This window comes from Macrobrachium nipponense, chromosome 11, assembly GCF_015104395.2.
Source record: "Macrobrachium nipponense isolate FS-2020 chromosome 11, ASM1510439v2, whole genome shotgun sequence".
NCBI classification, from domain to species: Eukaryota; Metazoa; Arthropoda; class Malacostraca; order Decapoda; family Palaemonidae; genus Macrobrachium; species Macrobrachium nipponense.
Genome location: NC_061087.1, coordinates 38533423 through 38550922, shown reverse-complemented (window position 1 = coordinate 38550922; position 17500 = coordinate 38533423). Strand labels below are relative to the sequence as shown.

The 17500-nt window shown below is 37.3% G+C and overlaps 1 protein-coding gene across 3 annotated transcripts in view; it reads left to right on the top strand.

The window, feature by feature from the left end:
* Positions 1–17500, top strand: part of LOC135205410 (epithelial membrane protein 1-like) — a 94201-nt gene that overhangs the window by 53849 nt on the left and 22852 nt on the right. For 2 of the 3 annotated variants that reach the window (XM_064235962.1, XM_064235944.1), the window contains exon 2: positions 9977–10036. The exons of the other annotated variant lie outside the window; for it this stretch is intronic. In XM_064235962.1, coding sequence (XP_064092032.1) covers positions 9977–10036 — 60 coding nt within the window. The remainder of the gene's footprint in view (positions 1–9976; positions 10037–17500) is intronic. 3 annotated transcript variants of the gene reach the window in all.

Below are 17500 nucleotides of genomic sequence, written 5' to 3'. Positions count from 1 at the left end.
TTCGATTTTCTCCGGTTGAAGCAGGAAAGAAGAGGGACTTCTTATTTAGCTGATAGGACAAAGTTAGATCATGACCGCAAAGTCAGCCATGATTCTCCAAATGAAAACTCTCCTCTCATATGGAGGTCCAGAGTTTCTGAGAGTAAACAAACGGAACCAAGCATTCGACGTTTTGAATACCTTTTTTCTCCCTGAAGCTTTTCATTGTCATAATGGAAATTGAAATAGGGCAATGAAACTCATAGCATTCTCGTAGCCAAGAAATCTCAAATGGAAAATTTAGGAGGGGAGAACCCCAGGAATTTTCTTCCTACATCAATGGATCGCCAGGTTTTCTATCCTGCTGTTCATGCCAACTCATTCTCTCTCAGGAACTTTGGAGAATATTATGGCACACTACACTGGAAACGTCCGAAGGCTCTTTGTCTAAACGTCTGTATACGTCAGCACAAAGCCCATAAGCATTTTTATTCTACAAAGTTTGGCTTTCGACAAGTTTGGCAGTAGGAGGCTACAGGCAAAACCCCTTCTTGAACGTCAAATTGAATTCGTCTGTTTTTTCCGTTCGGCCCCTTGAAAGAGGAAGTTGTCAATAAAAACATTAAGCAAACGCGATCGAAAATCCCTTTGGATAAAGTTATGTTAGATTTCTTGTGAATTTAGAACAAAATAATGCCTACAAAGGCTAATTGTTTACATCTCCTACATTAGTACAGAACTATACTTCTTATGCAGAAACGTTATTAGAGAGAACTGTTACGAATTAGATTTTGTTTATCTAACTCTGTGGCCTCAGTGTGAACCAAGTAATACAGAAAGTATAAGGAAACTATCGAATGGGGACTATTTCTTCGTAAAGATCTGCTAAGAACTCGAAAAACCCATCACAGCTTAGGAAAGCTACCTGAATTTGGATCCACTTTGGATGAAAAATCAATTTTGGTTAGATGTTATTTTCAGTTATCACATTTTGATCTAGAACAGAATGATCTAAAGTTATTTTTAAAAAGTAAACCATTCTTCATGGGTTTTCGCGTAGTATTCTGGGTAGAATGAGACTCCAGTGAGCAGGGAGTGTTGAGCCAGATGCAGGTGGCTTACTTACAAAGGTCTCGCTTGTATCTTGATAGCGCTGTGTTAAATTTGTTTGGCATTGTTTCATCCCACAGCACCATGACACGAATTATCCACGAATAAGAGTTAGTCGATGTAATATTGCATATGACGTCCATCGGAAAAAACCTTCTATGAACAAAACGCAAACGGATTTTAACAGTTTATATATATATATATATATATATATATATATATATATATGTATATATATAATATATATACATATATATATATATATATATATATATATTATATAAACGTGATGACACACACACACACACTTATATATATATATATATATATATATATATATATATATATATATATATATATATATATATATATATATATTATATATATATATGTGTGTGTGTGCGTGTGCGTGTGTGTGTATGTGTGTGTGTGTGTCTGTGTGTGTGTATGGATAGATTGATAGATGAATCTGTAGATCAAATCCCTAGTGTCTCCCATTATTGCCAAAGATAATGAATGACACGAAAGAAATATTGCCAACGATAATAATTCACATTTTTATCACTTTGCAAAGAATATCAGCTGGGGACACTTTAATATCTCTTTGTTTTATTCTCAAAACTAGTTTATTTTTTCCTGTTCCTTATTTGTTAAAATTTGCGAACATTCCTCTTTATTTATGAGTGTAGAACCAACATGAAGAAAAGATGCTGCTGTAATGAAACATAAGATTCAGAAATAATAACGAAACGAAAGGAACTGAATGCTTTGGCTGAAGGAGCAAGCGCTCCTCATCTGTTTCAGTGCCAACATATTTTCAGGCGCAAGAAGAGTTGCGAGAGAGAGAGAGAGAGAGAGAGAGAGAGAGAGAGAGAGAGAGAGAGAGAGAGAGAGAGAGCGCAGAGCAAGAAGGGCTGCAATGTAAGGCAGGGCAAAACTCCTTGCAAACGAAGCATAGAGGCGCGCGACAGAGGAGTCATCCTTAATTAACATTTGGTGAGGAGCCACAATAAAACCTCCCCATTAACATATTTCACTGAGGAATGAGGTCTCTGACGACATTCATCTTAATAGTCATTAATATTTAATTTCCAAACAATCTATTCATTTCTTGTTGAAACATTAGTTCACGTGAAAACCACACATTCCATCTTAGTTTTCTGTGAAAGAAACCTATTGAGGTGGCTTTGTCTGTCCATCTGCACTTTTTTGCCCGCACTTTTTCTGTCCGCCCTTAGATCTTGAAAGCTACTGAGGCCAGAGGGCTGCAAATTGGTATATTGATCATCCTACCCCCCAATCATCAAACATAGAAAACTGTAGCCCAATAGCCTCAATAGTCTTTATGTTATTTTAGGTTAAAATTAGCCATAATCGTGCGTCTGACAACGATATACGACAAGCCACCTCCAAGTCGTGGTTAAAGTTCCGTGTGCCGCGGCTCATACAGCATCAGATCGAGACCACCGAAAGATAGATTTATTATCGGTGGCCTCGATCATACGCTTTACAGAAAACTCGATTGCGCCGAAGAAACTTCGGTGCATTTTTTACTTATTTGCATCCTGATGAGTTATCAAGGAGCCACATTTACCGGTCTTAATTCAACTCATAGATAAAAACTTTAGTCTGCCACGTGGGATCATGACGAAATGAACAGGTCAAATGTATAAAGATACACATATTTGAAATGGGCAGGAAGAAGCTGAAGAAGAAGAAGAAGAAGAAGAAGAAGACGAAGAAGAAGAAGAAGAAGAAGAAGAAGAAGAAGAAGTGCGTTGGAAGGGGTCAAGGTGAGAAAGAAGCGAAAGTCGGGAGTGGGAAGGAAAAACTCCCGCTAACCAGCTGGACCAACTCCAATCACCTGATGACCAAGAGGCTCCAAGACTCTAAATAGAAATCTTTGAGCGGAAGCTGCACAGGAGAAGTTAGCCTCCTTTTCCCAGGCTAAAGTTTTGTAGGTTTATAAAGAAGATATAAAGAAGACTTTTCATAATAAAGCCAGACGTTTAAACCTGCTGAAAATGGTACTCTGATAAAGAGAAAATAAGACGGTTATTTCCATTTCGTGATTCGCAACATTCACTTCCGTCCCTTCAATTGACATTTCATTCAAAATCCGTGGCATTTCACATTTATAAAGTTTCCTCATTTCTCAGGCAAGAAACAAGGACACACAACAGAGCAGCACTAAAATTACTTTCATAGGTTATGATAGCTTTGAACCGTAGGCATTCGAGACACCACGTAGACACAGGCATGATAAGCATCCTGAATCTAAATTGCTTTTCGTGTTCTCTAGAAACGTTTTCCAACTCTCAGGATGGAGTAATAGCACTGAGTACCAGGTATCATTAAAAGTTACATTCGTTAGTTGTGAAAACTTTTAATGATACGAGTCCTTGAGAATTTCTCGCCGGAAACTCCCTGGAAATCTAAAACTTTCATTCGTGTCCAGTTTCGAAGACACTTATTGACTGAGGCAACAGCAACAGTATAAGAGAAAATGAAGCTTTCCCGACAAAAACTCCTCAGTTATGCGATCTTTTTTCTTAATACCAGGACATATGTTGTACGTAAGAGTATGCGTTGAAATATACACTAAAGAAAGTTTAGAATCGTTTTCTAAAAATTGATGAAGGGTATTTTCCTTCATTCCATTACTTTCCCATCTCTCTCTCTCTCTCTCTCTCTCTCTCTCTCTCTCTCTCTCTCTCTCTCTCTCTCATCTCCAGTTGCGATCCCCGGTAGTCCACTGACCACCAGCTATATATTTCACTGTGAAGGCGCAAAGAGTTTTTTTTTTCAGGAAACAGACGAAGATCGGTTAATCCTCGATAAGAATAGAACCCACGATTTCTTGTTATTGAGGCAAGTGTGGTACCACTTTACCACGAGAGAGAGAGAGAGAGAGAGAGAGAGAGAGAGAGAGAGAGAGAGACTCGTCACACACACTTCAGAACCTCCTTGTTTTGTCATTCTCCTTCCGCTCTCTTTGTCTTGACTAAGTACCACGAGGAGGACATTCAAGTGTGCTTAAGATGTCGTAATTAAAAAGTACGACGCGCCAATATTTCCGAGAATTTTTTTTTTCCAGGAAATAGCATAACAGAAATTGCCATACAAAAGACGTGAAAATGATAGAGAATGATATGAGGCGTCCTTTATCTGTAAATTTCAGCGGTTATTGCCAAACTTAGGAAACGGGGACAAGCGTGCTATGCATTGGTAAGGATCTCTGTTTTCTTATTCAGATTTTATAAACACAAATCAGTTATCAATGTTATCTAACTCATCTATTATTCATACGATAATAGCCGATGCTTTTGAGAGAATTTAAAATATGTGTTGCCTTCATCCTAGGTCCTCTGTGTGTGTATGTGTATGTAAGTATGTACGTGCGTGTGTGTATGTGATGGCTTCACGTTTCTCCGGTTATTCTCGTATTTGCATCTGTGCCCAATACGGCTGAGAAGAAAGTCCTCTGTAAGAGGATAAAACTTCGGTGGGTATTCGAGAAACGCGTAAGAAGAAGAGCGCTAAGGAAAGAGGTAGGCCAGAAATAGAAACCCACTCGCAGGTCAAGAGAGAGAGAAAAAAAAAAGCGAACCCCAAGGTCAACCGTCCGTTTACTAACGAGAGGCTCGTAGCCTATTCTTCCACCAACACTTGCATTGTATTGCTAAGGAAATGGTTCTTGGAAGTGTCAGTTCTACTGTGTATAATCATCTTCCCACCTGATAGATATCGACATATCAGCTCAGACAGCATTCGTCAAGTTGTTAAGGTCTCGCGTAGGGGGGCAAAAATCAATGGACAAAACGTATTGTGGCCATTTTCCTAATGGGCAGCTTCCCCCTATGAATGATGACTCAAGGGCTACAATTCGTTTATGCGCTCTTAGTGCGAAGTCAGTGAGGCTGACAGGGAACCATTACGTAATCTATTATTCCATTATTGATTACTGGCTTATGCTGTACTTTGTATTTATGATATATATATATATATATATATATATATATATATATATATATATGTGTGTGTGTGTGTGTGTGTGTGTGTGTATGTGTATGTGCCTATAAAAATTATAAGTGTTAACACATGAGCGTCACAAGTATATCAAGCCACTGAGGGTAAAATGTTTCGCACCAAACTAAATTTGAAATGCCAGTAGTGCTTACATGTAACGTCAGAGAAAAGTCGCCCTAGAGGTGGCAATGATATAGAATACAATTTCTAACGATACACAATATAAATGCAATATCTCATCAGCTTGTATATTTTTTCTTTTCTTGCCTTTACCTAGACATACATACATACATAAGTGCATATAACACACACACACCACACACACACACACACATATATATATATATATATATATATATATATATATATATATATATATATATATATATATATATATCGGTAGTAAAGCAGGGTCCGTTAAAAAAAACTTAATAAAATCCTTGGTTTATTACGAGGAGAAACGTTTCGTACATAATCTTAGTGGTGTATCATCAGTCTGTAAAATTAAAACATACTTATTAAAAAATACTATAAATGACAGTAACATTATAAAACATAAAAGAAATATTAAAAAATCAAAAATACTTTGGCGTCAATTCTACTTAAAGAAAAGGAGAAAAAAAGGAGGAAAAAATCACAAGAATTGTGTACTATATAGTAAAGGATAGACCTAATGCCTAACAACCTGTTATGGTGGAGGAGGAAGAACGAACATATATATATATATATATATATATATATATATATATATATATATATATATATATATCTTACACCCTTTTATCAAAACTACACAAATTGGAAACCCTTACCTGTTGTCAATGGCGCCCTCTGTCTGCAAACATGTCATTAGGCTATTAAGCTCACATAAATACAAAAATATACTATTTATTACCCAAAGCAGATGAACATAAAATAGAACAAAATGATTAATAAGTCATAGTGATAAAAACCCAAGTCTACCCCACAAAGAAAACTATCAAGTTATCATTCCACTCTCCTGGCTAAGTATTCACTCCCAGACTCAGAATGTCAATCGTTTCATTGTATTAGTCAGGATAGTGAATCCCGTCCCTAATATCATGGAATAGCGTCCATCTTTTAAGATGGGGTTTTTCTCCCGACACCTGTAGCGTTTACCAAACCGACCTCCTTCCTCTCACAAAAGGAATGTGCCTCTCGCAAGTGCCTTGGTCGGTTAGACCTGTGACATCCGTACAAACGAATGTACATACTCGACACACCCCAAACTGCCTTGACGACAGTACGAACAGCCTCCAGATTAAAATGCTTATGTATCAGATTCCTTCATTCAAGAAGGCTGCCTCTACAGCTCAATCTGTCTCCAAGCAAGACATGATATGTAATTCACTAACACATTACACACTTGTAAGATATATATATATATATATATATATATATATATATATATATATATATATATATATATATATATATATATATATATATATACTATATATATATATATATATACATATATATACCTATATATATATATATACTAATATGCACGTGACTCTTAATTTTTTCTATTTGTAGATTATTTCTGAGGTAAAGGGAATTCGATTGTCATAAACCTAGATCTTAGCTATCATGGTGGAGATTAGTTGATTTCGACTCTTAAATACAGAACGTGCAATCTAAAAGAATATTTGCAGCGGAGTCGAAAGAAATAATATCTTTCTTGATGACGTTATAGAAAAGCTCGGTGTCTCGTCTGTATCAAAGTTTAAAATGCATAGTTTCGCATCCTTGCTCGGGCACATGCTTTTGTCCATAATAATAAAATCCAAGTGGGTCTTTCTTGTTTGTCCGCCCCGGCTGGTGGAGGGATCGGGTGTGTAGGGGAGGCATGCTACATCCACCCTCCTCCTGCAAACCTGTTTGTCCACCCTGGGTGGAGTGGGGTAGGTAGGGGATCGAGTGGGTAGGGAAGACATGACACATCCACCCTCCTCCTGCAAATCTGTTTGTCCGCCCCGGGTCGAGGCGGGGTAGGTAGGGGATTGGGAGGGTGGGGGTGACATGATGGGGCAGCGCCGGGTTCCAGCGCAGCATGGCAGGCACCATCAAGCTCGTCACATATAAATCATTTTCAGTACAAACTGTTACGTATTGAGGGACATATGCGATACCGTTAGGATCGAATTTTCCATTCACTTTACTGTTTTGTCTTTAACCACTGTTTGGTGCTTGTACGAAAGCTTAAAAATAGAACAAGCTTGAAAGGCAATACCAGATGACGAGGTCAGTTCTCAAACTATTGATCATCCTTGTTTGTGAAGGTATAAATCCCCTTTCCCTAACAATCTCTTGCCTTTCATCTGTTTGCACAAATGAGAACAAAAGTAAAGGAAAAGGCTTTGGAAGTCTACAAAGGAAGAGTGCAAGAGGAAATATCTTTCCCTTTTATAACTATAAAGGAAATGTGGAAGAGGTGGACTCAGGGGTTTATTCGTTTGATCGTTATTTTATACCTTTTAGTTTTAGATTCTATAATTCTGAACCTACTTCTGTGTTCCCTCAAATATATGAGAAGTCCATTTTGGTAAGGATGGGCTAAGCATTCTTCCAGTCCACGAACTTCGCTTGTTATAGCTACAACGTCTCGATCTCTTGCCTGTTACAAAATTATATTTGGACCTTCTATTGACCGGCAATTTCCAAACATCATTTCATAGCAAATTTTTTCAAATTACTGTTAGATGAGCAGCGATTTATATGAAGCTTCATTTAAGAAGAACCCAAGTTTCACCTCCGAACTGTCTTTACTACAAAAAAGCTTTGCATTTTCTATTTGCAATTGTTTTTATACTGAATATTACTATACCCAGTTGTTCTTATCGTAAGGAGTTTTGGTAATATTCCAAAACTTTCACTTCAGTTTTAAAATATATACATATAGAATAACTAATAGAGCTGAAATACAAACTCTTCTTTCGATATGCTGATTACATGAGGATTTGTAGCTTCCCATTCATGGTTGAAATTGGCCTCGAAAATCAAATCTTCCATAATGTTAGGTAATGGTCCTCTATCCACAGGTGACGATGGATAAATTCATGACTCACTAGTGCTTAGGATTGTGTCTCATTCATTTTTGGTTATTCCAGAAAACTCGGCCTCCTTATTTGAAATATTAATAGAAAAATGTGTCCAAATGGTATTGGGATTTTAAGGATGAATTTGAATCATAGAGTCGCATATGAAAATTTTTCAATATCATCAGTTTAGAACCGTCAGTCTAGTTTGGTTTTGTCATGATAATTTTCAGTGTCGAAACTGAACGGAAAATAATTTTTTGGTAGGTTAATAACCATCATAATGTATACTCGGTCTGGCCCCTCTTAGCTTTCCAGTTTCAGGAACGCGCCATTACTGTAAAATTGTATTTTTTTAAATTTTCCTTACAATATATATCTTACAAGTTTTTAGACGATTGAGCCCTTAAATAAAGATTCTGGGGCATGGAATCTGTTTCCCCACGATACAGAATATCGTAGACTGTAGCAGTAAACGGTTGCATACCACACGTGAAGAACTAATGTCAGTTTAAGACTTATTTACGACCCTGAAGTGTTTCCGTTATGTAATGGCAAGTTACAATAAAATATGCATTTCATAAAAACTATATGTGTAAAAGAAATTGATATGAACTGTAATAGTGCGTTTATTTGATTTAGATCCTCAAAATGGAAGTCGCCAGTTTGCAAAACAGAAATGCTGAAACTCAGATACATTCCGTTTTGCGTCTCCTTAGAGTTCATGCCAATATACATTGGTATGAGGTCGGGGAACACCTAAGAAACGTAGCCGTACCAGAACCTGATCTGGCGGATGTGCAAATGTAAATGTTAGGGGAAGGCAATAAATAAGAATTCTGACGTAAAGTAAGCGCACTAATGGCTTCCTGGTAGTGTTTTAGTTAAAGGAACAAGCGTTGGCTCTGAGTACACAAACATCGCTTTTGATGAGGCGCTATCTGACGAAATTAGACATCTAATGCTGTTAATCCTACTCGAACTCAAACAAAAGAGGAAGTCGAAACACATCCCTGAAAAGCCAAACATTTATCTGCGGTACATTTTGAAATGTGTACAAGACATATAAGTCTACTTGATGGCGCCTGCTTCTGCTAGCCATTGTTTAATAGATTAGATAAAGGTTTTCACGACGGACACAACAATCTTTCAGTACACAGCCAAAAAGTATTTTCATGAGTATTTGAAGCTTCCATCTTCAACAAAATAATAACTAATTTAAAGACTTTTTCTTCATAATTGTACCACTTTCAAAAGAGCGCTCATGAAGTTACCATTACGAATCTACGAAAACAGATCAAACGATAGAAAAAATGTAAATCATTATACCTTCATATTACGCCAGCAACATTGAATATGGAAAATGGAAATAATGCATTCACACACACACACAAACACACGCGCACACACACACACACACACTTTCGCCGATTCACCATCAAAGACAAAGTGAAAGATCTTAGACCTAACCCATGAATATGAAATGAGGAGTTAGATAAGCTTTCTGCATGAACAATTTCAGGATCAAGGAAAATAAATGCATGACAGTAAAGTTTTAAATTAGTAGACAGCTTTGTCAATCTTTTCAGAGTCATTCCGGGGCGGACTGAGGGAGATTACTCCGTGTAAACAAAAGATAAGGTATAATGGGTAAAGGGATTTACATTTTTTTCCCAAACATAATCCCATCAAGATTGTCCCGGCATTTTGGTGGTAAATTGGATTCTAAATGTAGTATTCTGAGGTGTTACGGAATCAGTGAGGAACTGAGACTTTTTTTCATTTGTACTTTTCAGAAATCTGCACATACAATGATCTCTTCCCCAAGGTTATGCCCCTCAGGAGAACGTACCTAGGTAAGTCAAATGTCTTTTTAGTTCTTGAGTTTATTTGTGTGATTATCTGTTTACTTTTCAAGTTTCCAATTATTCTTCCTTTGCCTCTTTTGACATATATAACTCATATACAAGTTTCACAGATAAATGATTTTCTTGTAAGACACTCTCGCACAGAAGTGACAAATCTAATCGTGTCTTTTAGTCATGTTTACAGTGACCTGTTTCGTACGATGCCAGTCTCCTTATCCGTAGAGCAGAAAAACGGTTTTGTTATTACTTGTTTTTCGATTTCTTCTCAAACGTAAGGCTTGCAGAGATGCCGATTGTCGATTCTTTTAAATAACACCGAAGTACCAATACATGTAAAACAAAATTGTACATAGCGTCCGTTATACCTAACGTGAATCGGAACTGTAGAATTCAAATTGTAAACTAATAAATCATTTGGTCAATTTCAGTTTATCACAATGATGCATGCGAGAGAAGCTTAATACATGAAACATGACGAATTATTGTCAAAATAAGTCAACGGTGTAAGCGAACATTTTCCTTAAAATGAAATCGATAACTTTATTGACTATTTTGTAGGATTCTGTGTTGCTCGTTTGTTTCCTCTCAGTATTGACAAAGTTAATTTCCTGCGATATTCAATCAACTCTGTAGGTCATTTGCCAAAGCATTTCAGGATTTCTTCTCTTAATGACAAAGACCTCAGATACGGACACTTTATTTGAAGGAAAGTCGATTCTGAGGCGTTTTGGCAGAAATTTGCATCTGAGATTGTGCTCTTTTACCTGATTACATTTACTTTTACCTCATCCTAATTAATTATAAACCTCACATGAGGCGGATTAATCAGTAAACTCATAATATATCAAAGTATTCCACTGTCTACACCATTTACGGATTCGTTCCAGGTCTCTCTTAAGGCTATTAGCAACTCCCTTTTGCTTTTTGCGTAGCGAAGACCTGGAACAAGAGTTGTATCATCTGCATACCAAGGCACCTTGTCTCCGGGGTTGGCAATACAGCTTCTAGCAACGATTCAAATGCAACGAAGGCCTGCGAACGTAAGACAAGACAGGGCTGAGTGCGCTAAGGACACCATCAAGAGTAACACTCCACTGACCTTCACATAAAAATCTGAGTGATATCAAGCAGCCTCTAACGCTGAGTGATTTTTATATGAACGTCAATGGAGCGTTACTCTTGATAGTGCCCTTAGTGGACTCAGGCCTATCTTGTCTTGTTCGCAGACCTTCCTTGCATTTGAATTGTTGCTAGAAGCTGGAGACAAGGTACTTCGGTATGCAGGTGATAATACTCTTGTTCCAGCTCTTCGCTACATAAAAGGCAAAAAGGCGTTGCTAATAGCCTTAACAGAGATCTAGAACGGATCAGTAAATGGTGTAGCCAGTGGGATATATTAATGAATTACGACTATTAATTAAATCAGTCCCATACCATACTCCCATTCCATGAGTATTGCTTAGGGTCACTGCACCGCTCTTCATGATTTTCAATATTACCCAAACTTGGCGTCACTTTCGACCCTAACGTCACTAAAAAATTGTTAACTAATGCCAACTGAAAACTTCTTATCGTTTTTAGTTTTCTGTCCGCCCTCAGAACTTAAAACCTACTGACGCTGCAAATTGGGATGTTCATTATCCACCCTCCAATCATCAAACATACCAAATTGCAACCCTCTCGCCTCAGTAGTTTTGATTTCATTAAAGGTTAAAGTTAGCCGTGATCTTGCGTCCAGCACCTCTATAGGTGCCGACAACACAGTCCACCACCAGGCTGTGGCTGAAAGTTTCAAAAGCCGCGGCTGAAAGTTTGATGGGCCGTGGCTGAGAGTTTCATACAGCATTATATAACGGCCTCTATAGGTGGCCGTGATTTTAAGCTGCACAGAACACTCTTTTGCACCGAAGAAACTTCCGCGCATTTTTTACTTGGTTTTTTCTTCCTCACTGGAATATCGTTCTTCTCTTTGGGTGTCAGTTGTGATTTCATTTTCCCCGCTAAGCCCAACTGTGAGTTAATCCATCGCCTGGAAAGATCCTGAACGGCCTACTCTAGGCATTTCTATTTGAACAGGATCTTCAAAAAGAACCTTCAGAACCTTCTCCCTATAATCCGGTGCATGGTACTCGTTTTGCACGCTCGTGCATCAGCATCTGCACTTTGTCAAGTTGCCACCTTACCCCTCTGGCAAGTACTAGAAGTCTTTCATCTCTATTATTTTGAATGTTATACATGTCAGCTGTGCTCCGAATTCGAGGCTGTAACGAATTTTCGAAGCGCTAGAGTCCAATGCGTTAGTTTTTACTGGTAATGCTGTTTCTGTGTGCAATTACGTATGTTTCTTTATTTGTATGCTTCTTTATTTGTTGCTTCCATTTTCGTTTTGTCTTTATCGTATAGGGCTCTTTATTCTGCCGAAGTGTTCTCTACATCGAGTTAATGACCTCTATAACTTGTTTGAAGGTATGCTAATTTTAGATAATAATAATAATAATAATAATAATAATAATAATAATAATAATAATAATAATAATAATAATAATAATAATAATGATGATGATGATGATGATGTTCTAAAGGGTCCACAATAATATCATTGTTAAAAGTTCTTGTAAAACTTCATAAAAACTTTCATAAAAGCTTTCGAACCCTTCTCTGGACTGAAGATGAACCTAGAGAAGGGTTCGAAAGCCTTTGTAAAGTTTTGATGAAGTTTTACACGAATTTTTAACATTTATATTATTGTGGACCTTTTAGAACATTTTATGAACTCTCGTGATAGAGAGTTTTTCTCCAAATAATAATAATAATAATAATAATAATAATAATAATAATAATAATAATAATAATAATAATAATAATAATAATAATAATAATAATAATGAGTAATATCATCATCACAGTTATTACTGCTGTTGCTACTGTGGAGACGGCGTACGTTCTTGTATGTGGACAAGGGCCCACTTTGGATATAGCTGAAGGGGGATTGAAATGCTGTTCAACATGGAACATAAAATGTAGGGAATTCCTTCGTGAACTTTATTTACTCTATTTTCTATTTATTTCTTATTTTGTATTTTAATTACTCTTTAAATATCTGGATACAAATACGTATCATTGGATTTTCCTTCGTCTTAATTGTTTTTTCCCAGTCATTTGTTTTCATTTTCTCTCTTCTGATAATGATGACTGGTATGTAAAACCTGAGTAACCTTAGTGAATATCAAGTAAATCATATCTAGTCTATCACTGTTTATGTTGATCCGGTATCATTGACGTAGATCACATATTATGGTCAATTTTCGCTGAGTAAAATTTGCCAGGAATGAGACGGGATAGAGTCGTTCTTCCTTTCAAAGCGTCCACGTTCCTTCAATAAGGACACAATCATTACGCCATATAGTAACAATAACAATATAGTTCACAAAAAGACCTTATTACTTGTTATGAAAACGAGGAACATTTTATAAAAGGCCTAAAATACGGTGTCAAAAGTTTGGTGTCAAAAATAAACTCTAAAACGCTTACAACTCTATTTATTATGCTAAATTAATGGTCTCTAAAGCCTCAGGCTTTTGAATAATGTACGTTCAAAGTCAAGCTTACGGAGCCACTTCTTTCACAGCAGTATTTATCAGGTGCTGTCGCAACGCCAGCAACTGAAACTGCGGCTAGAAACATCGTAAAAAGGAATGTGATAAGAATATGATCGCTATAGCTCAAAGAACAACTGCCCAAACAAACAAGCGTTGATAAAATATCTAGCTCAAAGAATGTACTCCGTGCAAATTCCCCGTAAATTCTAATTTATTTCATCGAATAAAACGTGTAAGTTTTATTTTTTTCATTTACCTATTAATTTATTTATTTATTTATTAGATTTAAGCGTGAGCGAGCGCACATGGATTGCATAACCTCTTCATTGCCATAGACACTCCATATCCTATATGAACTCTGTTATGAAGAGACAGTGAAGTGACTGCCATTTCAAAAGGCGATCTCTTTCAGCCATCCGCTCGCAGATCCAATTTAGCGCGATGTCAATTAATGGCGCCAAGTAACACCTGAGGGTTATTTGTGCTTTTGTTGTTGATGTTTTCACCCCTCGTGGAGAATGATGGCGAACAAAACAGGGAGCTGCGGAGTCCTGCGCATCCATCGATCAGAGTAAGCTAATGAACGACGACAACCCGATATATGGCAGTAAGGTGTTGAAGACAAACACGTATTATCTGTGTGGGGTTGAAGTCCAAAGTTGTTGGCTTAGGTTGAAACAGAATAACTAATCGTCAAATATACCCCGCAGCAGGTTAATCCCGTCAGTACACCTCACGCGGTGCATTGTAGGCATTACTCAAGGCTCTTTGCAGTACTCCTTCGACCCAAAGCTGCAGCCTCTTCCATTCCCTTTACTGTACCTCCGATCGTATTCTCTTCCTTCCATCTTATTCTCCACCTCCTCCTAACAATAACCTCTACTGCAACTGCAAGGTTTTCCTCCGGTTAAACTTTTCGGATCGAGATTGTTGTTAAACGTGATGGTGAAGTCCGTAGAGTTTTGTGTTTTCATTTCGTATATAGTATAATATATAAAAAGTTCCAGATGAGATATTGTATCGGCAATCAGCAGGGTCCATCAAACACATAAAAAAGTCCATGGTTTATTACAAAAACGTTTCGCACATAACTCAGTGCATCTTCAGTCTGTAAAATTAAAACATACTCATTAAAAATATTATAAATAACATTAAAATGTAATTAAAAACAAAAAAATTGAAAAAACTTAAGAATTAACTTTACTTTAAAAAACCATCAAAAGAATGTATCAAAAGTAAAAGAGAGACCCAGTGCCTAACAACCTGTTAGAGTGGAGAAGGAAGAACGAATGACCAAGACTGCAGACCTACCAAGACTTTCCAGTTATGATAAGAGATAGAGGAGCCAGCAAGATACGCTGGAGTTTTAAGGTCGTTCAGTAATTGTTTTTTTTCTTGTTAAGTGCAACTTTGAAGGATTTTTTTTCCCCATAAGGTCTTTTCAGTAACTTGGTCTAAGTTCAACTAACTTGGCAATGGGAATTTATCCCCCATAAGGTCTTCAGTAATTGTGTACAAGTCACCTTCGAATGATTTACTGCCCATAAGCAAACAATGGAGAAGTCAATTTCTCCCATAAGGTCTTCAGTATTATTCATTTATCCCCATAAGGTCTTCAGTAATTGTCCTAAGTCAACTTGAATTATTTATCCCCATAAAGTCTTCAGTAATGTTCTAAGTCAAACTTTGGATGATTTCTCCCCTTAAGGTCTTCAGTAATTGTCTAAGTCAACTTTGAATGATTTATGCCCATAAGAAGCAATGGAGAAGTCAATTTCTCTCATAAGGTCTTCAGTATTATTCATTTATCCCCATAAGGTCTTCAGTAATTGTCTGAGTCAACTGTGAATGATTTATCCCCATAAGGTCTTCAGTAACTGTCTAAGTCAATTTTGAATGATTTATTCCCATAAGAAACAATGGAGAAGTCAATTTCTCCCATAAGGTCTTCAGTATTATGTATCCCCATAAGAAACAATGGGCGGGGGGTTTGGGGAAGGGGAGGGGCAAAAAGCCCCAAAGCACCCCCATAACTAGTGGATCACCTGCCCAATCTGGGGGTAAAAAGCCCCTGAAAAAAAAACACCCTCAAGCAATTGAAACTAACACTGAAATACAATGGAGGGAGGAGAAGTGAATTTCTCCCATAAGGTACTTCAGTATTATCTGTTTATCTCCATAAGGCCTTCAGTAATTGTTCAGGTCAACTTTGGGTCAATTATCCCCATAATAAGCAATAGAGAGGTCAATTTCCCATCATAAGGTCATCAATAAGCGTCTAAGTCAAAAAAAAGGTCCTAAAAAAAAACGACAACCAAATCACAAAAATCAAAGATTCCCCCCTTACGAGATTTCCTCCGGAATCGCCGGAGGTAGGTAGGTAGGTAGGTAGGTAGGCGGGTAGCAGCCATCTTGTCTTGCGTGACTATATATAGCTATAGCCAGGGCCAAATAGCCGAAAACTAGCCTTAAAAAGTGAAACTGGCCAAACAAGGGCTCAAAAGCTGAAACCACCCCTTGAAAAGTGAAAGAGGCCATACTGGGGTCAAATAAACGAAACAACCACTAAATAATTGAAAATGGCCAAACCGGGGCCAAAAAGCAGAAAGCGTCCTTAAAGACGGAACCAGCTGTTTAATGTATAAAGACTCAAGGGTGGTGAGGTAGTTACTGTGGCTTGTACCACCAATAATAGAGAAATGTTTCTTATCAACTTGAATCCTGCATATAGACGCATGGTTCCTAATATTGAAGAATTCAGGTTTGCTAACTCTCTGTCCCGTTCTGAAACTATATCCCAGGTGACTGCAATATCTCATCTGCAACAACCTTCGGCAAGAACCAACATAATACCGGGACATCCCGGGCACTTAAATTTGTAAATAATGTTGACACATTCTTGTGATGGGTTTTTAAAGTAAAGTTAATTCTTAAGTTTTTTCCATTTTTTTATGTTTTTATTTACATTTTAATGTTATTTATAATATTTTTAATGAGTATGTTTTAATTTTACAGACTGAAGATGCACTGAGTTATGTGCGAAACGTTTTTGTAATAAACCATGGACTTTTTTATGTGTTTGATGGACCCTGCTGATTGCCGTATACTATATATATATATATATATATATATATATATATATATATATATAGTATATAATATATATATATCTTAGAGGGAGGGGGGTATTTATCTTCCTTTCTTTGTAACATGTGCTGCAGTTTTTCTTTGGTATTACAGAGGGGGTTGTTGGTTTGTAGTTTTTTTCTTTTCGTCAGGTGTTTTGTGTTTTGCAGGGAGCAGTTGACTTTCGTTGTGGCATGTGCTGTGATCTTAAGTATTAAGGTGCTTTGGTTTGGTTTGGTTTTCTTTCTTTTGGAGTTTTGGAATTTTTTTGGTGAGTTCAGGCATCTGTTTGTTGCTTTTTTCTTCTTCTTCTTCGTGAGGCCGAAAGTTTGTTCAGAAGTTGCTTGGCATATCCAGTTTTAGCGCATTGGTTTTGTTTTGATGATGTTAGATGAGCAATTTCTCAGTTGGTAGTTGTTGAATTTTGGGAGACAACTCTTTGCTGTTTTGTGAACGTTATCTTTTGCAGTGACAGATTGTTAGTTCTAGAGTCAATGTCTTGTTTTGATTGACCAATGACATGACCGACTTACGGCATACACCAGTCCTTCACGAGTGCGCCTTCACAGAGTGGCCTCTATGAGCCATGATGGAAGCAGTCTAAGGATAGGAGCTATCTACCGTTTGTTTGGAAGGAAGCCTCCAAGTCTTCACGCCTTCGGCTCCTCGAGAGTCAGGAGCCTTGTTGAATGATGATGGGCGGCACGTCTGCAGTCGCCATATTTCG